The sequence below is a fragment of the Microtus pennsylvanicus genome, chromosome 1, assembly GCF_037038515.1.
Source record: "Microtus pennsylvanicus isolate mMicPen1 chromosome 1, mMicPen1.hap1, whole genome shotgun sequence".
Lineage (NCBI taxonomy): Eukaryota > Metazoa > Chordata > Mammalia > Rodentia > Cricetidae > Microtus > Microtus pennsylvanicus.
This window is the reverse complement of record NC_134579.1, coordinates 4,225,374-4,250,680: the sequence shown is the minus strand read 5'-3', so window position 1 is coordinate 4,250,680 and position 25,307 is coordinate 4,225,374. Positions and strand designations below refer to the sequence as shown.

At 36.4% G+C, this 25,307-nt stretch overlaps 1 protein-coding gene across 2 annotated transcripts in view; it reads left to right on the top strand.

The window, feature by feature from the left end:
• Positions 1 to 25,307, top strand: part of Epha3 (EPH receptor A3) — a 294,989-nt gene that overhangs the window by 60,197 nt on the left and 209,485 nt on the right. For both annotated transcript variants that reach the window (XM_075951454.1, XM_075951387.1), the window contains exon 3: positions 21,498 to 22,158. In XM_075951454.1, the coding sequence (XP_075807569.1) occupies positions 21,498 to 22,158 (661 nt within the window). The remainder of the gene's footprint in view (positions 1 to 21,497; positions 22,159 to 25,307) is intronic.

Genomic DNA, 25,307 nt, shown 5'->3' with positions numbered 1-25,307 from the left:
AGGGAAAAGTTGTTTCAAATCGCAATATGCTGTAAAAACATCCCCAATTATTTTTGATGACAGACCCTGATAATTAAAATATTAACTTTATTTCTCATTTGTTTGTATATATCTATTGATAAATTTAGTTTTATATATGTGCTTGTACTTTTTGATACCTAGGAGACAAAATTGAAACAGAAGTTAACATGGAATCATATAAATATCAATATATTTTGTAAGATGCTCAATCTTCCCAAAAATTACTGGACCCCAAAGATGTCTTGATCCCATCCAAAACATTCCTAAACCATGCTTTCGCTAGAGTCTGAAAGGTTCAGTCATTTTTCATCTTTGACATTAGATTTCTTCTTGTTATGTCCCTTTACTGAAGACTTAAATTGGGTATGTTGGTGCATTACTGACAAAAGGTTATATCCATTCCTGCTCAACATAGCCTTTGACAGAAACTAAAATCACCACCTCCACCACCACCACCTCCACCACCACCACCAACAACAACAACAACAACAACACCCCAACAACAACAATACCAAAACATATCTCTATGGGAAAATAATGTTCTCCCTTGTAATAATAAAGGGAACACAAGATTATGCTTAGAGACATATGTGAGTGCCTGGTTGGTTTGTTTGAGTGACTTCATCAAACTAGAACTACCCCCTCCATATGCTATGGCATCTCATGGGAAGTTCCAAGCCACAGAGATTTCTTGGCATCAAAACCACTGCATTGTGTTTGTGCTTAAAAGACCTCCATTCATGGAGTTGGTAGTTTACATTGGCATTAATCTAATTACACCGCGGTTGTTTTGAATTTAGTTTAGATATGCCATAAGTGATTCTATTTTCAATAATCACAAGCAGAGATTGCAAAGCAGCAGTCAATGAGGACTTTTCAAATAAACAAGTCCAGGAACAACCAAACCCTTGTGTTTTTCAGGAGTATAATCCAAAATATAAACACATGCTGAAATGCTTTTTTAAAAAAACCAGCGTACGATACTATACCCATGAAACACAAATATTTTCATGCCAAACTTCCCGGTAGCCTTAGTGAATGCTGAAACAAAGTTAAAGGAAACTGTTAGGAGTCAGTAACTGTACAAGTTTTCTGTGCATCTAGTGATGATGAGTGTGTTTCAGTGAAATGGTGATATGAAGTTGGGCAGAAGGATGGATGTTTAAGGAAAAGAGATACAAATATGCCAAGCTCATACCAATTGTCCGGCTATCACCAGCTCATCTAAGCACTCTCAAACCTTTGTCTATTCCCAGAGACTGATGAAGATGCATAGTATGGAAAATGCCCTTTGTTTCTCCGAGTCTATATAATACTAAAGCTAATTTTACTGGTTTTCTCCCCTTATTTCTATATTTTCCTCTGATATGTTTTATACTTTCTTTACTTGATTATTCAATAAATAACTGAATATTTAAAATAGAAGTATGATTAGCCACCGCACTTAAAGAGGGTCTCAATGGTGAACATCCCAATACCCACAAGACAGAGGCAGAGGGTCTGTAGTAGTTCAGTCTTCCTCAGCTATATACTGAGTTTGAAGCCACCTCTGGCCTGCGAGAGATCCTGCCTTAAAAACAAACAAACAAACAAACAAAAAAACACTTGCAAAATTTATGCCTAGCTAATACAATTAATACAATTTTTACAGCATCAACATAATAAAATTATAAGTTAACAAGAGTTCTAGCCTTTACAGTAAAAAGATTATTGTTGAATTCAGCAAACACTACTTTTAGATTCAATGAATAAAAGAACTAAGTAAAAATTAATGACACTGTCATCCCTTAGGTATGTACCAATGGGACTGATGTAGAACTGAGGATACAGAACTTGAAGAATGAATTTTGTCCATGATTTTTCATTCCACATGGACCTCACAACCTCAGCAACACCCTCCCCTTCCTCCATGTCTACTGTCAGAGCATTCTTGTCTCCTAAATTAATACTTATGCAAAAGCAAATGATGGATTGGCTCTCTTATGTGTTTCCTTTCAGCAATTTGATAATACAAAGAATGAAATAAAGCCTGATTTAGAAGAAATGCTGTCTCAGTAGCAGAATGTCTACATTATGATTGTTTGAACAATTCATGTTTTTCTTCACCCTGTCTTCCTCCCCTCTTTCTTCCCTCTCGCTTCCTCTTAAGCTCTTCATTCAGTAAGAAGTAGTGCATATCTATTGTTTGTGTTTATTGCATGATGAGTCTAAAACACTAGTGATTAGATATTATTTTGCTCATAAACCTATCTTGGTCAATTCTTGGTACATTTCCAAGAGATTAGTAAACTGCCTGATACAAGATTGTGACCTCTTCAAGGGGCTAATACCTTTCCCATCTATATTCAGTAAATGCCTCTGTTATTCTAGACATGGTATAAAGTTTACCTGTCAGTATCAACTACTGCATTTAACAAAATTCAGACCGAATGACAAACCCACAACTGACCTATAGCTTAGTTTCTGTTTCTTTCTTAATTTTTTTTTAATTTCAAAGGCAAAACTGCTTAAACTATTTTCCATTGTCACAAATTCAATCATGAGAGATGAGAATAAGTCAAAGTTTACAATGCAATGCATTTTCTGATATTTGTGAGTTGTGCTTATGTAGTGGTGCCAATTCCATTTATTAGCCTTCAATATTAAACAGCTGGCAGACTTCCACAGTATATAAATAAGACATTTGAGACCTGGATCAGTGCCATTTCGAATGCAGGCAGCTGGTGCTTTTTACAGTTTCATTCAACCTAGCATACTGATTCCACAGTGCCTTCAGTGTTTAGGTACATGACAAGAGAAAAACATGTTGTGAGTTGGGAATTCTATAGGAAATTCTGTGGAGAAACAGAATGTTCCAAAGACTTGTTAAATGAAGGCAATGGATGACAGTGCACTTGTCTAATTAAGTATCTTTCCTAAGCTTATTGTTACCTGAGGTCTGGTTTTTTTTTTTTTTTTTCGAGACAGGGTTTCTCTGTAGCTTTGGTGCCTGTCCTGGAACTAGCTGTTGTAGACCAGGCTGGCCTCGTCCTCACAGAGATCCACCAGCCTCTGCCTCCCGAGTGCTGGGATTAAAGGCATGCGCCACCACCACCCGGCCTGAGGTCTTTTTTTAATCCTTAATTGTTATTATGTTTTTGTTTAGGAATATTGTATCAAACTATGTAAAGTTAATTTCTGTCTTGTTTATTTTTCATCCTATAATAAAATATCAACTCTTTTCTTCCTATGTGTATTAGCCTAATAATATATTTAGCTAAATATCAAGTTTACACTCTCACTTTGTAGGATGAATTTACTTTGGAAACAGCATAGAATTTGATTCTTCTCATCTCTATAATTTTAATGTACATGTCCTCCCTTTGGTAAGTTAATACACAAAAGTACTTTTGTTTGTCATCAGGTCAAATTAGTGTTTTCCAGAGGCCAAGTATTTACAGCATCTAATTTAATTTCTTTATAAAAATATGTTTGTAAGATACAAAGATAAATGGTAATGGTTATAAAGTGAATTTTACAGTTGTTAATACAACAAATGTTAGCTGCTATTAATTTAAATTAAATGATACATCTATGCAGTTATATATTACTATAAACCTATTACATTTAGTGTGTGTGTGTGTGTGTGTGTGTGTGTGTGTGTGTGTGTTGTGTGTGCAAGGACCTGTGTTTGGATGTGTCTGGATGGTCTCTAGTTAAGGTGCATATATGTAACTTGCAGTATAACTTGAAGTAATTAGTTTCTCTTTCCATCGTGTGGGTCCTGGGACTCAAACTTGGGCTGTCATGCTTGGCAGCAAGTGTCTTTACCCACTGGAAAAATCTCACTGTTCTGAATATGTTTTTACTGAATATTGTCCTAAAATTAATTGTTAGCTAGCATACAAAATATTTCTTGATATCTCTAGTATGTGTGCAGATGTGTGTAGCAATGTTTATGTCGTCCTCTCTCATGTGTATGTGTGTGTGTGTGTGTGTGTGTGTGTGTGTGTGTGTGTAGTCCGTGAGTGTAGTGATGGGGACACTCTGTCTTCCAATCACATCTAATTAAGGCCTGGCGACCTGGACCCTGGGAAGAAAAACTGGGAGGATCCAGATGCACTCTCTCTGCACGGTGCCCATCAGACAGATAGAAAGTTGAGACTCCCACTTTTGTAGCATGAGGTTTCCCCTTATAACCATTAAAATATAATTGTTATTCTTGAGCTGGCCTGGTTATTTACCATACCGACCTAATTCGCTATATCTGGCACCCAACATGGGGCCACTACAGTCTCGCTGGCCCCTCCACCGCAAACGTAGACCACCCCCTTGGCTGGCTGTCTGAGAATCAAACCCCAGTCTCCCGAGTGACAGGAGGGGATACCCAACACTCCTTCAACAGAGCCAAAGAAAGGAAACCTGTCCTCCAGTCGAACCATGTTTCCCTTTTAGAAATGCTTCTTTAACGTATTTCAGCAAGCTTCCCTTTTTTAATGATTGTATGACTTGACAAATTTCTTTCACTTGTAAAAACGGTCCTGGGTTTCTTTTGCATTATTTTTTCCTCTGGGCAACTCTTTTAAAATAATTACCATAAGTAATCTGTTTTCTAATTTTAAAAAATGGAGTAGTAAGAAGGCATTAGTTTTCTGCAATATACTGTGTAATTTATTGTTAATATGTCTTCCTTTGTTATTAGTCCTATTATTTTACACCAAGATTTAATAATAGAAAACAAATTTTAAACTCAGCTATTTGCATTAGAAAATATAATTTTAATCATATATTTGAGTTGGAAACAGCTATCTTATCGTATAGGAACCTGGGTCCTCAGACACAACAATAGCCAGTGTCCTCTGCCTGCTGCAGTTCCGTATTCTGCTGTTTAATCTTCATCATTTTGTGACACCAAACCTAAAAGTTACATGGCATTTCTTGACCTATGAATCTCATTGATAAATGTTCATAATCTTATATCCCTATCACTTACTAAACGATACCCATAAAAAATGTAAGTTTTTCTGGACACCTCTGATCATGATGAATTAGTTTCTTTTTTTGCCAAATCTCCTCTAAGCTGTCTTGCAACTACATCTATAAAAACAGACAAAACAGCATTAATAGGACAATATGGCAATCAATTAATTATTTGTATATAGGCATGGCCTTTTTTCAAATATTCAACTACTCCGTTTTCTGTCAACCATGGACTAGATACTCCCAGCATGAACCAAAGGAAACTTTCTTCTTTTTCAATTGATTGTCTCCAATATTTTGTGGCAATATCAGAAATGTAGCTCATTTATCAATAAGGTCCTAAACTCTCTATGCAAGGGTAGGATTGCTTAGGATGTAAGAAAGCACACAGTTGTAGTACAAATGACAATAATCTTAGGGAAAAGGGAAATCTTGTTAAAGTGTAATTAGAATGATATCACTTGTACTGTACACATCAGGAAGCAGGAGGGCTCAGAAAAGAGATTTGGCGTGCTATATGAGTGGAATAATGAAAAATATATTTATTTAAGAACTACCAAAAATGAAAAAGCTAATAAAAAATGGAAGAAAAAATGAGATATATCAGGCCATCAATACAGGAAAGCACAAATGCAATCTATGAACAAATGTTGCTGTCAGTCCCTAGTATGATACAGGCCTTCCTTAATCTTTGGGCAATTCATTTCTGAATTTTATTAACCTTCTTATATTGTGGGTTAAGTATCAGGATTAAATTAGGTTTATTTATATTATTAACTTAGAAAAATTTGGTCTTTCATGTTGAAATAACAGGCTATGGGGATATTAGACAAAAAGATACCCCTCCCCCCTCACGTCCTGTTTCCTTCTTGTTTTGCTGTTGTTTGTGCCAATGACATTATTTTCAGATTGCTAATTCAAATTAGAGGAAAAAAGAAAAATAGAAAACACCAGCCATCAGAGAATTCTGTGCTTGAAACACTGTTCTACCATTTACTAACAGATGTTATGAGCCAATATCAATGACCCTCCCATACCCCTCAAAACTTCCTCTCATCTGAAGAATTAGTTGAAAATAGCACCAACCACAGAAGACTTTTCAATGATAAAAGATTCAGTACTGGCAGAGTCCATTTCCTAGAAAAGCATTGGTTAGTAGGGCTCTCAACTGTTAATCTACAACACCAGGATTATTGTACAGCTTTCAGTTTTTTCAAGTCTTAGTTCACCTTCTGAAATGTTTTCATTCAAAAGTTAATCAGTTCTGCATTTTGATTGTTTCTGTTTTTGGTAGCAGTCTCCATCTCTTGCGCAGAGAAGTTTCCCAGATGTACCACATTTTTATATAGTACTACTCAGTCAATGCAGAAACCATACCTACAGATAGCAGTATAAAAACTGAGCAGGTTACATATAGACATGCGATAACAATTAGTGAACAAAGAGGCCATGAATGTGAAGGAGAGCAGGGGGTGGCTTACGGGAGAGTTTGGAGGGAGGAAAGAAAAAGGGAAAATGTTTCAATGAAATTGTAATATTTAAAACAAAACCAATAAGTTTTAAAAAGTTGATTAAGTTATCTTCTCATTAGTAGTTGATTTATATGGCATTGCCCTTGGTCCTGGGTTTCAGCAAGAGAATAATGAGAATATTCTTATTACTTCTCCACAAGATGAATGCAACAACCGTGTATTCATCTTCATTTCTTCTCCAGTCCTTCCCACCACTTTCAGTGGAATGTCTCCAATTCTGTACTTGCTTGCCATCTCTTGCACAATGAGAAAGTCCTTATATTCTAAACCACCACTTCTTAATTCTCCAACTTTCCACCAATTTTTAAATACAAACTACAACGACTACATGGAAAAGTGAGCCTTTGTCTTCTGATCACATCTCAAGAATGGACCCACATACTCTTCTATTACTTTTTTTCCTCTTTCATGTGACACCTAGATGTTCCCTAGTGTAGGGTTTCTTCTTTTCTTTTTTGGTTTCCATGTTCCTTTATTAAAATGATTCCCAAGCATTCTTCCACATTCCCTCATTTCAGTCCTTTGTTCAAATACTATCTTTTGAGTAAATCTTTCTGGGCAATAAACAAACTTACTATCTAAAAACAGACAACCCACAAAATTCTCCATCTCTCAATAAACACAAATGTACTTTTTTCCTTACACTCTTATTAATTGGGCAGTGGTGGTGCATGTCTTTAATCCCAGCACTTGGGAAGCAAAGGCAGTCGGATCTTTGTGGGTTCTAGGCCAGCCTGAGCTACAGGAGCTAGTTCCAGGGCAGCCAGGGATGTGCACAGAGAAACCCTGTCTCATAAAACAAAGAAAAAAAAGGAATGTATCACTATACAACATAATGTATAACCTTAGGATTTTATTTTCTCCTCTATATGACTACAAGAAAAAATATGAGAGAAAATTCTGGTTGTATTGATTGCTATATTTCTTGCTTCAGCCACTAAAATCTAGACAGTATTTGACTAATAATGTGCAGAATTAATCATTTGAAACTAGCTTTGGCTCTCAGGAAACTGTCTAGTGACACCCAAATTTGGACAGTGATCAGTGCTTTTGTCTTTTCCATAAGACTTCCCTCCCTGGCATGCAGTCTTTTTCTCTTCTTCCTTCCTCATCTATTTTTACTAAGCTTCCACTTTTGTTTGAATACCTTGTCTATGGGTTACAGCATGAACTGTATTCTTTTTATTTGGTTCTGACATGCATGAAAGCCGGTTTCTGATGATGTAAGTCAGATTCCCAACCTCCTCTCTGATGTTGTTAATCACACTCACCCTCCTTCTAGTGTCTCACACTCACTTCTCATCAGATCCTGTGCTCAGGTACTTCCGGAATCTGATCTGGTCTTCCCATTGCCACCAATGCTAACACTTTCTGCCTCACTCTCTAAAAGTTCGTGTTTTTCATGTTTCTTCCTGTTACCCCACATAGCAGCCAGTTCATGACCATCCTATACCATGACTCACAACTTTTCCTCTGTCCCAAATCTTTACTGAATTTCATTGTGAAAAATATTTCTAATTCTTGTATATAGACTCAAATGATTTCCTCATCTGCAGAGAGATCCGTTTCTCCTCTAGCACTTCTATATTGTAACCTGTGCTCACCCTCACCCACACCGACCCTTCGCAGTGCTTCTGCTTACCAGGCATTCTCCCATTTCTTAGTCCAGAGACTCTTTGTCCTTTCAATCTAGGGTGTTTTATTCAAAAGCGTATCTTTAGCCTAGGATCTCATTTCATTCAAGTATCTTCAAAAATGAATACATATATTGCTTACTGTATGCAAACTTCTATTAAACTCTTTTCTGTTTCCTTCTATATTTGTATTCTTGTTTTTGTTTTTTAATCCTGCTATTTTTAAAACATATGTATGTAAAGTTTCTATAGGTGTGTGCGTGTATGCGTGTGTAGTTGTTGTTGTTTATTAATCATTTTCCTCAGGTTGAATATTGATTCCCTGAGAATAGTACTGATTTGTAATTGTTGGAAGTTTCCAGGCCATAGCAGACATTCTGACCTACAGCAGCTTTCTGTTGAATAGTGACTAACACCTACATTTATTCTTATAAGTTAAAAATCCAAAATCTATTTTTCATCTTTGTCATAATGGTAGTATCAGAAAATTTAAGAGAATTGAGGTACCTAATAAGTACCTGTTTCCTTATAGTCAACATATGATCACTGTATATGATTATATACAGCATAGAAGCACGTACTTCAAGTTTGGTAAAATGAAGGTAATTAAAAAGCATGTGCTCAGTCCATGTATGATCACGATGTAAATATTATTAGTTTAGTAGAATACAAATAAGGAATAAGTGTTTGCTTAGCTAGCAGATGATTACTGTGTAAATCCTTACTCTCACTCTTTAATTTTAAGATAAAGAATTCCTGTAGAATGTGCACTATTATCATCTCCATGTTAGGCACAAGATAACTAGAGTTAACACATTAGCCAGTATAAAATTAAAAGACAATTAACATTTACTATCAGTTTTACTAATAGGGTAGAGAATCTACCCTTCAGCATGCTATATTGAGCACTCATTCTTTCTTTCTTTTTTTTAAAGAAAGCTGTGACAGTGAAATAAGTGTCTAACAACAGTGTGGTGCTATGGAGCTTGGTACAGTGTGGACCAGTGCGGCAATTGTTTTACTAGGCATAGAAGTAGTGCAAACTGTTTGTAAAGACATGGTGACAGGCTCATTTATAATAAAATGCTAAGCAACAAAGGAGTCCCTTAACTTTTACTTTGAATTATGCTCACTGAATTTTAAGAGAGTAAGACAGCTCATGCTTGTCATGAGTTGTAGTGCCCTTAAGTAAAATTAAAGAAACCCTAGATAAGCTTTAAAAATGAACTGCTGAAAGTTTAAATTAAAAATGCATTCTTCTTAGGAGAAAATCAATCAGTGTATTGTTTGTATTTTAAGAGATGTCATGTGGACTAACTCAGCTTTAGCAGAATAAAAGATGTAGAATGCTTACTGCTGGCCCTGGATAACACAGTGAAAATCATTTTAAATGCACAGATTTGCACAGTGCCAGGCTATGTCCAAAAGTTTTACTATAGTATTTTCCATGCTGCTGATGCATAAATAAAACCAATGCTTACTAAATATTTCAATCATTAAAACTCAATTTCCAACCTGGCCTGTTTATCTTCAGAACTTAAGCCTGTAAGTCTGGAATCCATATGGTATTCCAGGTCAGAAGACTGAGAGTGTTTCCGCGCAGCCGGGCTGCTACAGTCCTGAGGAGGTATCACTCACCGAAGTGTCTGCACTTTTAGCTTCTCATTGAAAAGCAGCTTCGATTGCAGAGACCAGAGGCGTGTTCTGAAGAGTAACACATACTTGGTTAAATTGTAAACTTCCTATCAGAAGGTCCATAAAACTTAGCGCAGGATCCATGTCACACAAGTTAATTTCATTTCCGTCGCTGTGAGGGCTGTACAGGTATATTGCAAATTGCTAAGGACTGCGACGGCTGTGACCTATTATCAGAGCAGGAAATTACATGGTTCTCACAGCTGATGTGCACTGGGCTGCTGTCACTGCTCCGCATTAATTTCTAAGTCTTTGGCCATTTGTAATAATTCTGCAAATGCCGATCTTAGCAGTTTTCAGTCTAGACACGTTAAGCCCATGTGCATGGAATTTTCTCCCATCATTTTCAAACAGTTACACTCAAGTCTAAAATTACCTTTTTATTGGACAATTTCACCTTGAACATTCTTCTAAGGGTTGGAAACATGATAGCCTCATTGTCCTGCTCCCTTATATTTGGGGGAAATTTATTCTAGAGAAAGTAGAACCATTTAGCAATACATGAAAATAAAGGTGGAGAAAGTCTCTGATGAATGCCTACATTATGTTGTTTTTTCTTTTTTTCAGTTTTTATAGACTAGGTGATGATTCATCACCCAATGTAATTGACCTTCTCTTTTCTGGTATAGTTTTGAAAAATAGAAAACTTTTTACTTGTAGCTTTATATTGAAGATAGAAATATTTCCTTGTGTACATCAAGCCTTAACACTGACAACTTTTTTATTCTTTCTTTCATGTTGACATTTATAAAAAAATTAAATTCAAATACCAGATGTGGTTGAAAATATTCAGTTTTATTCCATTTAGGTATGAAAGCTGTAGGTAGATCTTACACTTTACTGTACATTTCATTTTTATGTATATAGGTATTTGCCTTCATGACTGCCGATGCATCATGTGCCTTCAGTGTCTACACTGGGTGAAAGAGCATTGAATCCCCCGAAATTGTGGTATGAGGTGGTTGAGAACCAGCATGTGGATCCTGGGAACTCAACCAATGTCCTCTACAAGAACAAGTGCTCTTAACCTCTGAGCTATCTCTCTAGCCTTTTCCTTACATTTCTTGAATAGCAATTGCTCTGGTCAGGAATTCTCTTATGTTACCCCGCCTTTAAAGTTTTTTTCCATAGTTTAAAATGTGTTCTATTTTTCTCTAAAATTATATTCTGCACCTTCAAATTTGTCTTGTAAAATTCATGTAAACAATCCTAAAACTCTGTATCATAAATTTGATGACACACAGTTTCTAGAAAATATCTTTTTCACTTCGTTCCTTCTAAAATAAACTTGTCGTAGGCCTGATACTCAGTCAGTTAAGGACAGTATCTGATAGAACTTAAGTACTGGTGCTTTTAATCCAATGCCTTATGTAACCAAATGCACATTTCTGTGCTTTGTTAATTGCAATATGTTTGGCACTTGGCACATCATATGCCATTTAATTTTAGTTAATCTCTATGGAGTAGTTAACTTAGCTTTTGGCACAGATGCTTTAGAATGTGAATTGATCCAAATTAGAGACCATCTAGAAATCAGCTCTGTGGGGGTGGAGATAGAAAAATCAATGTGGTGGCAGCACATCTCCAGATTGGCAAGAAACCTCCCTCTCAAGGGAGGAAGCCCAAACGCGAGAGAGTAGGACATCCAGCATCCCCCTATGGCTCCCACGTGTGGGAATGTGCTCATTTACAATACCACAGAGACCCCACACCCACACACATAATAAGATTTAAATTTCTGCGTAGACATTGTATTTAATAGTTACACATACATGTGGATGAAACTGGTTCCTAGTGACAGATATTCTGTCCCCTTCACGGCTGCACGTCATTGCAGTGCTTGTCATACTGTGGCTAATCAATATGGGTTAACATTTTCTAAAATGACACATAGGTGTCTCATGAGAAAGTGTTTGCACTTGTTTGTATGCCAACACGTTGTTTTGTCCTGATCCACATCTCTCGTTATGAAGAGCCTTCCTGAACCTTGCTTTAATAAGAGGTCGTAAACTCAGCATCATAGCAATCATTGGCACAGCCCTTCATACTGTTTTGGGAAGCAGTGAGTGAGCACTGACTCAGCAGAGGTGATGCTGAAGCTGCCCTCTAGACATTTGCAGTACTCCCTCTAATCTCTCCTCTTGCTTCACTCTGAAGTACCAACTCCTAGTTCAGATCTCACCATGTACCTCTCTTTAGAGGTTTCTCCGAGATGCCAGTGAAGTATACAGGCCAATTCAGACTTTCTAGTGACCGCAGGCGCCCTGTTCTAAATGCTGGTGACTGTAACTAGTCTTTCTCTGTCCCTCCTGAACCTTCAAAATAACCACACAGAGACTTCTTAGTAATTATGAGAGCTTGGCCTTAGCTTATCCTTTCTCTTAACTACTTGTTATGACTTAAATCACCTCATATCTTTTAATCTATATTCTTTATATGGCTTGGTACCTTTAATCTGAAATGTCTATTCTGCTTTCTCTCCATCTGACTGTTGTAATAGGAGCAGCGGGGTTGTGCCTGCTACCCAGCCGCTCGCATGGTTAGCTTTATACCCGAAATAATTACATGGAAACTGTATTCTTTTAAACACTGCTTGGTCCATTTCTATCTAGCCCCTTCTAGGCTAATTCTCACATATTAATTTAGCCCATTTCTAATCATCTGCATAGCACCGCTAGGTGCGCTTACCAGGAAGATTCTAGCCTACGTCCATCCTGGGTCGGAGCTTCATCGCATGTGTCTGCCCGGAGCGGTGAGCATGGCATCTTTCAGCTCACTTCCTCTTCCTCCCAGCATTCTGTTCTGTTTACTCTTCCCACCTATGTTTTAACATATCAGGGCCAAGCAGTTTCTTTATTGCTTAACCAATGAAATCAACAGATTGATATATGACACTCCCACATCATCTGACTAGAGACCTCAACTTTCTTCCTCTCAGAGCTCTCTCTATCCAGAAGTCCTACCTGCCCCTCCTACCTAGGTATTGGCCACTTAAATTATTATATTAATCAGAATGATACATATTTACTGTGTACAAAAGATTATTCCACAACATCATTTTCCTCCAACACTGGAACCCAGCTTTTTAAAGGGATTTTACTCTTAATCAATGCATGGTTATGTCATCTCTCTTCCGTGTACACCTTATACTGGCATTGTGGAAGTGCTAGTTGCCACTTTTTTAAAAAATGCTTTCCTGGTGCTTTATTCTCATCAATAATCCTCAAATAATAATAGCAAGTGTACCTTCATTGACCATGTATGTCAGCTCTGCTTCATCAAATTCTGGAGAACAGCAACGACAGTAAAAAAACAAATCACAATTATTTCTTTTTAATACTCAAAGATTTCTAACCCAGGATTTATTCACAGGAATATTTAATTCATGCACCCAAAGTTGATTGAAATCTCTATTAACAAGATGTTCTAAAAATCACCAGTATAACAACCTATAGCACACTATAAAAAGCTTATATATAACAGTTTTATTTCATTTATAACAGAGTAAATATGTTGGAGGACGTAGTCCATTCACTTTCTGTGTGCTGTTGACATATTTTTGTTAATGTATGGTTCATATTTACACCAGTCAGAAATAGAGGCTTATGAATAGATTTACTCAGTTTGTTGTAATAACATCTTACAATTCCTTGTTGAGGTAGAAAAGATTATCCAGGTGGGCCTCTGTATAAGGCATGTTTGTGTCTTAGGGAATTTGGAGTAGGAAATGAATTTGGAGTATATGTTTAGCCAAATGCTAAACATCACATGTTAGTTTCACTGTGACCCAGATGTTATGGAAGCTCATATTGGAAAATACTCTGATGTGTCACTGGGAAATTGAATTTCTGAAGGACAAATGACAAAGAGAATTCATTGGTTCTCAAATATTTGGTACACTCTGCTAGGTCTTGGCCTATCAGAACAAAATAAGAATAGGTGGGGAAGGACTCACAAAGCAATAGTGTTTTAGAAGCTGTCTGTGTCACAATTGGCTAGAATCAATAAGTGAAACAAGCACACTAGATAGACCATATTTAGAGATGAGACTGAGGGAATGATAACAGTTCTGAACACACCACATGTTCTGCTTAGTCCTATCTGGGAAGAGAGATCTGAAATTGCCGACAGAGGTTTGGTGGAACTGAGCCTTCTATAGTTCTTACGTCATTGTCAGTATTTTATGAAACTAAATAACAGAGAAGTAAAACAGATGCATCTGCGAATCCATCTTAGACATGCTGTATAACACAGAAGCAGAACCCATGACAGGTGCTCATAGGGAACCTAAAGATCCCATCCAACCAGCTTTCTGGAGACCTGGTGTCTTTAACAACATCCTGTAATAACTTCAGATATCACCATGATCTGCTCTATATCCTGAGACTCCTCAACAGAGACCGTCTGTCACTCCTTCCTGACGATGTGTTTACTCTGAAACCTTTTGCCGACTTTCCTCATCAGTAATGCCTAATCTTTCTACCTTCTAATAGGCTTTTCTTCTCTTTCCAATATGTCTTATCTGAAGGAGGCTGCTGTGTTCCCTACATGCAGTGAGATTGTTACAATATCACTATCAATTGTCTAGAGGTCAAAGTGGATTGGAGATGTATACACAGAACTTATGAAAAGATTCCCAGTTGTACCTTCGCAGCCATGATCATTGTGATATTTCTCTCCTTGACTCTTTGACGTCAGTGCTGATTTCCCATTTTCTTTTGCATTGATCCATTCATCATATAATCAAAAAAGTCTATTTTATAAGTCTATTCATTTATCTTAATTCTTAAACCACTTGAACTTTTATACTAAGCTATTAAAAATGTATCGCTGCATGTATGCTCATTCGTGTGTGCATACTTTTGAAGTAGAAATAGCAGTGAGGTTTTCCAGCATATCTCTGTGATGAGCTTAACAGTGACATCCTTAATATAGGGTAGGATGCAACGTTAAATGCTGCTTCATAGAGAGTACTCAAACATATACGGGACAAACGTTGAGGTTTTTGCTGGGTATAGTGGATATAGCTGTACAAAGGGAAGAACTGGACGTCTGAGAACACAAAACCACTTGATAGCCTGATCAATCGTTAGTATATTGACAAAGTGTAGATTTATGGCTTCCTCTGAACCAATGAAATCTACAAATAATTCAAACCAGAATAACCCTACTAGTGTCATTTTTATTTCTGTCAGTTTCAAATTCCTGAAAAACCAGTTTTATTTTCTTAGAGATAAATTATGAAGTTATTTTCTCATCTTATTTATGTCCTCCAACATAGTTGCTTATGTATGTACTAAATAATTGAATATTTCCCAATTTAGATAACATGAATTTCTGCTTTTATTACCCTTACTCCCTGGTCTCAGCTCATTAAAAAGGTTCTCCACGAGAGGAATTAGTTTGAACCATAAAACAAATCTTTAATTAATATAATTGAGGTATATAGGAAAACCTGTTTTAGGTTAAATGACAATTAATTATTAAAAGTGTTTGTTTTTCATAAAAAGTACATGTTTGAATCTAATGAAATAGGAACTTTGCTTTCTAGAAAATATTAATGAAATCCCCTAGAAAGAAGTTGCAGAATGATTCCTTCAAGGACAAGCAACCTGATCCCTGTTTTTACTGGGTTATAGTAATCTGGACCATGAAAAATAAAGAAGTCAATCTAAGCTTTTTGACCAAAAAATACAGATTTTACATGTGGATCTGGAAAGCAGGCTAAATATCAGAATTGATGATTTAGAGAATTTAAGTAAATGTTATAACTTTTCCTTACCATTTTCTGCAGAAGGCAAGGAAGAGAAATATTCTTATTATTCCCACATTCTATGTACCACCTTATCCTTTCACCATGTTTTCCTTAAAACAGTTGTTATAGGAATTTATGAATGTGTAGATTAGTTATGAGAGGAAAGAGATTTGACAAGCCTGTGTATCTTTTCATTAACAAACATGCACTTGCAAGAAGAATTTAGCTAACGGTTTTGGCATTGTGATGTTAAGAAAAAGAATTTACTTTAGAGGTGATATTTCTGCTGTTGCTTGTCTTCAGCAATTGCCAGAATTAGAGAATCTGGTGCTGTAAACGGTTGGAGATGGCAGTCCACCATCACTTTCAGGCAATTAGGTCTTCATTACAAATTAATGAAGTGGTAATTGGTCCCTGCGACTTTCTCGGTGAAAAGCATGCTGGTGTTGTTTGCATTATCTTCATGTAATTCATAACTCTGTATTCAAGGACTTGTGATAGCTTGCCAAATTAAACTACAATGAGAATTCCTTAATTAAAATCATATTTTACATCAAATTATGAAAATCTCTATAGAATGTGCTGCTTAATGGTTAGCTGAATACGGCTTATAGCAAAGAAATTTGCAAAGGATTCATTGATCAAAGTAAATACTCATCTACTCTTATGAGTAAAGTTTGATTTAAAAATATGAAGCCAATTGATCTTTAGTTTTCTAATTTCTAATTCCAATGTCATGATCTAACTGTAAAGACCAAGAATACATCCAAACTCGCCTCACAGTCTAATCTTTAGCACTACCACAAAACATTGATATTTAACAATGGAAATTTTTGAACACCAAACATAGCCCCTTAATCTTCTAAAATTAAACATTTTGTCTTGACTTTGACTTTACTATACCTTACCATAAATGCCTTTGAACTGAGACACCTCTTACATGAGTTTCTTCAGAAAAGATACCTAAATAATCCACACATGTAATGAGGAAAATCGTTTAGATTTCTCCAGTGAGACTTAATTTTTTTTAAATGCTGTATTTCCTTTCCTCCCTTTTATTGAAAATCAATATTTTTCACACAAATATATCCTGACTTAAGTATTCTCTCTCTCTATTCTGCCCAGTTCCTTCCCACCTCCCCTCCCATCCAGACCCATCTCCTTTCTGTCTCTAATTAGAAAGCAAACAGGCTTCTAATGATCAATCATAAAATATAATAAGATAAAATAATAACACATTGGACTTGGACAAAACAAACAGAAGAAAAAGAGTCCAAGAGAAGGCAGAAGAGAGTCTCACTTCCTCACACACTCAGGAAATCATAACACACTAAACTAGAAACCATATCATGAATACCAAGAGCCTGTAGGGTAAAAAGAAAGAAGAAATGAGTGTGTGTGTGTGTGTGTGTGTGTGTGTGTGTGTGTGTGTGTGTGTATGTAGAAAATAAAAATTAAAAATAAGAATATAAAAATAAGAAATAAGACATTTTTAGAAAGATAAGCTTTGACATGAATTATGAGACATAGGTTCTCTGAAGATGCAACTTAATTCATTTTTTATTGGCCATCTATGAGTGGCCCATGAGACCGACCCTTGAAAGGAGTTTTTTTCCCCTAGTGAGATTCCCTTGGAGAAAACTAAATTTTCATTTGAAAGTGCATATCAATTGGAGATAGCTTCTGAGTTAGGGATGCGGGCATGTGTCCACTTCCCCTTTCAACCCTAAGAAGTTATGTGGTGCACACCCGTGCAGGCCTTGTACATGCTGCCCCAGTGTCTGTGAGTCCCTGTGAACATCAGCTAATTCAGAGGGTTTTCTCCTCTTGGTATCTGCTATTATCTTCCATTATTTTAAACTATTTTTCCTCCTCATCCCTGTGATTCCATGAGACCTGAAGGGAGACACTTGATGGAGATATCCCATTTAGGTAGGAGTTTTCCAAGGTCTCTCACTCTCTGTATAACGTCTGACTGTGTGCTCTGTATTTGTTCCCACTTCTTTGATTGTGGCTGAGCAAGGCACTGATATATGAGTATAGAATCATCATTTTGTTTTGCTTCTTTCTTTGTTTTTTGCTCTTTTTTTGCTTTGTTTTTTTTATTTTTATTGTTTTTTAGAAGGGTAGTATTTGGTTTTATACTAGGTCCCTGGGTAGTCTTAAGTTCTTGGTTCCCCAAGCAATGTTTGATATGTGTTCCCTCTTGTAGAGTTGGTCTTCAATCAAATCACTATTGGTTACTCACATAAACATTGTCCCACTATCACCCTAGTTTATCTTACAGGATGCCGTTGGTAGATCAAAGGGTTTGTGGCTGGATTGATGTCTTTGTTTCTTCTTTGGTAGCATACAGAGTACCTTCCTGCACCAAAGACACTGGGGTATAGAGGTAAAGAATAAACACCAGCATAGCTTCTCCCTTTCCACTGTTTTCTGTAGATGTTGTCTTTGTCAATGGATCTTTGCATTCTGTATGTTGAGAATGCCCTACAGTGGTGGTAACAGTCTAGTTTGTTTGTGTGTTTCCATAGGACTCCTTTTGCTAACAAAATTTGCTAACAGAATCCCAGCAATGTAAGTTTACATTGCTGATAAGAAATGGCCAACTTGGACTCTATTTCCCCAATTTGATGATTTCTTTCACATCTACTTCATACATGTGTGTAATTTAGGAATCTTCTACTATATTAGGTTTCTATATTATCCCTCAAGTGGCCATTAACTTTAGTTGTCTCTCTTCCATTTTCACTTCCTCATCTCCTGTTCCCTCCCCCTTTCCACTATATTTTCCCACTCTAGCTGTCCCCAGATTCATCCATAACTATACATTATATTTTCATTTCCTAGGGAGATCTATTTATCTTTTCTTAGACCTTTACTGTATAACCAACCTCTGTGGTTCTGCAGACTATGGCTTGGATATCACTGACTTAACAGCTAATATCCACATATAAGTGAATATATGTCACAATTGTCTTTCTGGGTCTAGGTTACCTCACTCAGTGTGATCTTTCCCAGTTTCATCTGTTTACCTGCAATTTTCATGATTTTATTATTGTTTTTCAATGGCTGAGAGATATGCTATTATGCAATGTATCACATTTTCTTTGTCCATTTTTCTGTTTAGGGACATCTTGATTGTTTCCAATTTTAGGCTATTATGAATAGAGCTGCAGTGAGCATAATTGAGTAATTGTACTTGTGGTAGGGTCAAGTATCATTTGGGTGTGTGCCCAAGAGTAGGGAGCTAGATCTTGAGGTCAATATATTCCAATCTTTCTGAGGAACTACTACACTGATTCCCATCCTGGGTGAGGATGCTTACATACCCACCAGCAACAGATGATTGTTCCCCTTATTCCAAATCCATGCCAAGATGAGCTGTCACGTGTTTTATTGACCTTGGCCTTTCTGAGAAGTGTAACATGAAATCTCAAAGTGGTTTTGATTGGGATGTCCCAGATGACTAAAGATGTTGAAAAGTTCTTTAAGTAGTTTCAGCTATTTGAGTTTCCTTTTGAGAATTCTGCTTCTATCTGCATCACATTTTATTTTTAGTTGTTTACACATTTTGCATATAGCCCTGTAATGTATATGTAGTAGGTGAAAACTTTTTCCTATTCTGTAGGCATCCACTTTGTCTGAACAACAGTGTCCTTTGCCATACAGAGGTTTTTCATATTCATGAACTCCTATTTACTAATATTTGATCTTAGTGCCTGAGCTTATGGTATTTTGTTCATAAAGTCTTCTCCTGTAACATTATTCCCCACCCTCTCTTCTTTCACGTCTAAAGTATCTGGTTTTATGTTGAGGTCTTTTATCCATTGGAAGCTGTGTTTTGTGCAGGGTGATAAGTATAGACCTATTAGAATTCTTGTACATGTAGCCATTCAGTTTGACCAGCACCATTTGTTGAAGAAGCTGTCTTTTTTCTGGTATGTGTTTCTGGCTTCTTTAGCAAAAATCAGGCCCATTGGTGTGTAGATTCATCCCTGAGTCTTCAATTTAACACCCCTGATCAACTTGTCTGTTTTTGTGCCAATGCTATGCCTTCACTTCTTGGCTAGAGTTACCCAAAGATATTTTAAATTATTAGAGGTTGCTGTGAAGTGTTGTTCCCTGATTTCTTTCTGAGTCAGATTGTGATTTGTATATAGGAAGGCTACTGATCTTTGGGAATTTTTTAAACAACTACTATGTTTTAACTATATCAGTTGTAGGATTTTCTGCTGGAATTTTTAGAGTCACCTATTAATACTATCATATTATATGAAAATAAGATACTTTGTGACTTCTTTTTATCCCCTTTATCTCCTTCAGTTTTCTTCTTGGAGTGAAATTTAAGAGTGCAATTATAATGTCCAATGCAATGATTGATCCTCAAAATTTAAAAATTCTCTAACGTTTTGTCATTCTGCAAACCAAATATGGAACTTTGCATATTATTGACAGTATTCTACCACTGCACAATATGCTTCACTCTAGTAATAATTTCTTATGAGTTCATGCCATATATTACATTTAATTAATTCCCCAATAGTCATACAGTATTGTAAATATGAATGACTCAAATTTAGTAATTTCATTTTAGAAAAAATTCGAAATTTATCCACAAACGCTTGATGAATTAACTTGCGAGTAAATGTGATGTTTAAAGTATAATGTTTTTAGGAACAATAGGGTTATTAATGTCAAGGAGGAAGAAAAACATATTCCAATGTAATTGCACCATAAACAAGGGAATAAAGACCAGGAAATCTACCTTGGCTCTTGAAAACAGTAAAATAGCTCTCATTGGAAAGAAGTTTCTATTCTCTATTTGAACTCTATAAAATTAGCATGTAGATCGGGATTACTTTTGAAGAAACTAAAATTTCAAACTGAAGAGTTTAAATGTTTTGCATAGGAACTGGAGAACCCTGGAAGACTTTGAATTAAAAAAAAATCTTAATAAAAGACTAGTGTTCCCGAAAGGTCTGGGCAAAATTGTACATGAAAAAAGAAAATGCATGTGCAGCAATAGAAGCTGGAGAGGCTGGCATGATGCAAGCAATATGGCATTGAGTTAAGCTTACCAAGAATTATTCTTATGATCACAAAATGTACTTCTTTACAGTTTTATATTCTTAAAACTTAAAAAAATCTTCTTTTATAGTGACAGAAGTTAATAATATAAATTTAACTAATATGATAACAACACATTAACTTTTTTGGCCACATAAAAGTCCAATATGGGAGCTAAGGCAGGACAAACCATAACATTCACTATATGGCTGTTTCTGCCTCACATATAATAACTGTTTGTTTTGGAGAAGTTGACATTTCCCCAACATGGCTCCCCCAAAAAGACTGAGACTCCTTAAAAATGGTGTGCGTGAAGCTCCATGGTGATGCTCTCATGTAAAGTCTCTGAATTTTACTGCATACAAAATTTACTTCAATATTGTTTAAGTTGTGAGAAAAACAATTCGTTTCAGGCACTGCTCATTGTCATTTTCTTTTAAAACAGACAGACAAAATACAGAATTACAGCAAGTCTTTGACCTGACTCACTGTTCACCATTCTTTCCAGGTTTTCGAGCTCCGGTGTTTGGCTGTGCATAACGACCTGCCCAGTAGCCTTTTCTTGAATATCTAAAAACTTGCAGTGCAAGGCAAACATATTCATTCAATTATAAAACTGCTTTGTGGCATTGAAGTCACCAATAACCATACACTAGAAGGTTAGGAGTTTGTCCACAGATGTCTATAATGTGTGGCATTGAAGCCTTTTTTTGTTTATGCTGTTTTTTTGTTTTTGTTAGTTAATTCGCCTTGACACTTTTGTCCTGTGTGTGTCATCATTACACTTACTAATTTTGCCTCTCTCTCTCTGTCTTTGCTTTGATTCTTCAGTGGGAAGAGATCAGCGGCGTTGATGAGCATTACACACCCATCAGGACTTACCAGGTGTGCAATGTTATGGATCACAGCCAAAATAATTGGCTGAGGACAAACTGGGTCCCAAGAAATTCAGCTCAGAAAATCTATGTGGAGCTCAAGTTCACACTCCGGGACTGCAACAGCATCCCATTGGTTTTGGGGACTTGCAAGGAGACCTTTAACCTGTACTACATGGAGTCTGACGATGACCAGAGTGTGAAATTCCGAGAGCATCAGTTTACAAAGATTGACACCATTGCGGCGGATGAAAGTTTCACCCAGATGGATCTTGGGGACCGCATTCTGAAACTCAACACTGAGATTAGAGAAGTGGGGCCGGTCAACAAAAAGGGGTTTTATTTGGCTTTTCAAGATGTTGGTGCTTGCGTTGCCTTGGTGTCTGTAAGAGTGTACTTCAAAAAGTGCCCGTTTACGGTGAAGAATCTGGCTATGTTTCCAGACACAGTACCCATGGACTCCCAGTCTTTGGTGGAGGTTAGGGGCTCTTGTGTCAATAATTCCAAGGAGGAGGATCCTCCCAAGATGTACTGCAGCACAGAAGGGGAATGGCTTGTCCCCATCGGGAAGTGCACCTGCAACGCTGGGTATGAAGAACGAGGTTTCATATGCCAAGGTAAGAGCCTTCTTTCTTCTTCATAGTTGAATTTGTCTCCTGTGAGTTTACTATAAAGTAATGAAAATAAATTAACCGAATCTGATCTCACTTGGCAGTACAACACAGCTCAGAATTATGAGTCGATTTATATGCTAAATTTATCCCATTTGATGTGTTGATTCATGATCTGTTCTGAAATATTAATGGGTGTAACTCTGGGGTGCTGAACTGCACCCTGGAGAGGTGTCATCTGTGCTACTTTTTTTTCAATGTATTTTACCTTTTTGAGTTAGTTGGGAGGATGCCCACATGCAATGGTGTATTTTGTAAAGGTATTAGGGCGGGTTGAAGAAGTGGTTTCTCCTTTTAACTTTTGGATCCTGGGCATCAAACTCAGGTAATCAGACTTGATAGTAGGCACCTTTGCAGGCTGAGCCATCTTCCAGGCTTGAGGTTTGCTTACTAGCTTATGTTTGATGGTTGTGTGATAGTAGCAATTAACGTGGAATACATCTGCCTTTTTTGTCACTGAGGGCGGAAACATCTTTGGTACTCAGCTAATCTAATTATAACAATTAGAGGGATACTTATATCTGGCCCACCTATCTCAGTAATATTCTCTTAATATTTATAAAGTATGGCCTGTTATTCATAGTTAGTGGAAGTTGGCTACCAAGTGGATGTTTAAATGCTCTAAGAAAATAATTTTATTTAAAAATCCAAGGCCAGTGTATTTGTATTGGCTTATTATGGTGTACCTGTTTTTTATGTTTGTGTGTGTAGGGGAAGTGCTGTGGACAGGGAAATAGGACGAAACTGGGAGGAGCTGGGGAAGAAAAAATTCATTACTCAAAATATTATAGGTATTTCCAAAGATATATGCAATTTTTTATACTTTTAATATTATTAGGGATTCTGAATTTTTATCAGTTTTAGTAGTACTTTTTAAGACTATGAATTTAATATAAAATTACTTAAAATATATTTTTCATATAAATTATATTTATCAGACATGCAAGATTATAATCCTGTTACTTTCATTTTTTTTGTTTTCAATTAGATAAGGTTTTTATATTTGATCATGCTGAAACTACCAATTATATTTGAAGGATACAAATATATGTGTGGATATTAGTGCACGGTCCTGTGGCTTTTCTTCATGTTCACACTTCTATTCACTGTTAGCCTCTGACAACAGTCTTTTATTCTGCTGATGGACATTCAGTGGGAACAGTTGAGAAATCCATGTAAAGAAAATGAACCACTCTTTTTGCAATTTGTCTTTTAATTCAATACGAACAGGCAACGGTATCTTTCCTTTGAATACAGCATGGTTTTTAAATCACATTAAATAAAGGACGGGCAGGGTAGCACAGTGAGTCGAATGCTGTCTGTGCAGGCATGCAGACCCAATTTAGATCTCTGGAATTCACATAAAAGCCATTTGTGGTGGTGTATTTTTCCTGCATGTGTATCTACATATCACATGGTTCCCATAGATCTTATGGTACTGGAGGTACAATTGCCTAATTGTGAGCAGGCATGGAGGTACTGGGACCTGAACCCTCGGTTCTGGAAGAGCAGCCAGTTGTCTTCAATACTAGACCATCAATCTAGATACTTTTTTTTTTTGAAATCCATCTTTGCTTTAAACCTCAGTGACATTAGTATTGAAATTGACATTGGTAACCAGATAGGCTAGACCCAAAGGCTAAAGTTAGCCCAAACTGTTTTGTCATCATTTTGTTTAATGGCGACAGACAATGTGAAATACAAGTGTCCATGTTGTACGGTAGTAGTTTGAAGAACATAAGATCTCAAAGAGTCTACACAGAGTTATCAAGAACCTATCATAAGCCGTATATGCATCTATTTATTTATGACATCTATTTTGTTTTCAGAATTTTAAGAAGGAGTTGTTACTTGAAAGGTTATTTTCAGGTTCTGTAAGATATGTGTGGATGTCAACTAAGATAATCTAGATTTGTAAATTATTAAGAATCTTACACTTGCAAACCAGTCTGTGAAATGCAATTCAATAACTGTTCCTCACGAACTATTAGTGCAAAATAATAATATGGCAGACACGGGAGAAATGCAGATGAATAAGTCATTGTGTCTACCTTCTAGGAGCTCACAGTCTCCTCAGAATGACAGATTCATAAATTAATGATTTTAATGGAAGACAGACCAATAAGTATTCTGTCCTGTGTGCAACGAGTTTTGTCAGTCTAGGAGAAGAAGAGATTAATATTCTAGACTTAAAAATTAATCTTAAAATTGCTAATTAATGAGATGGCTTTATGTTGGCTGTAGAGGCATTTTTATCGTGCTTACAAACATTTAGACTAGGAAGAAAATGAGGGGTTGTCCCTAACGACTCTCATATATTCCAGAAGACAAAATTCCCACTTATTATTACGTCATTATACTGAAATCCTAGACACATATAGAAAACACATACAAAAACATACAGAAGTGTTTTCATATGAGTCTCTGCCACAAGGAAGCCTCTAGAAAGATTTAGATTTCATTTATAGGCCATTTCCTAACATAACAAATCTAATATGCCGATTACTTTCCCAATCTAGATGGGTAATTACGACACTTAATGTTCAGTGATCTGAATAATGAGAATGTGACAACCTCTCCTTGATAGGAAAATTACCCTGATAACAAGGTTTTGTATTCAACAAACATATCCATCAGTTATCAAACAATGAACAGTGACAAAGTGAACATTCTCCAGAGGCAAAATTCTAAGTATGTAATGCACACTATTTATAAATTTCCCTGTATTATTTTGACCATGGATTTAATTCATTATTTAAGGAGTCATTAAGATGTGCTAAGTCCACTGCTGAACATTAGAATAAACATCAAAAGACAAATATCATCATTGATGAGTTTGTTTTTTACTTCAAAAATGTATATGTTGGAGGTAGAGAGATGGTTCCATAATTAAGAATCCTTGCTGCTCTCGAGGAGTTTTGCTCCCAGCACCAGGGTATCCAATTCTGTCTTCTGGCCTCTGCATGCACTTGTGACCCCCACACACACTCACATACAAACACACAAAGAGACAAAGCCTTAAAATTAAATTATGTGTTTGTTTTAAAAATGATTGGAAACGTCTATGAGAGAAAATAGAATGTCGGCTAAATTAT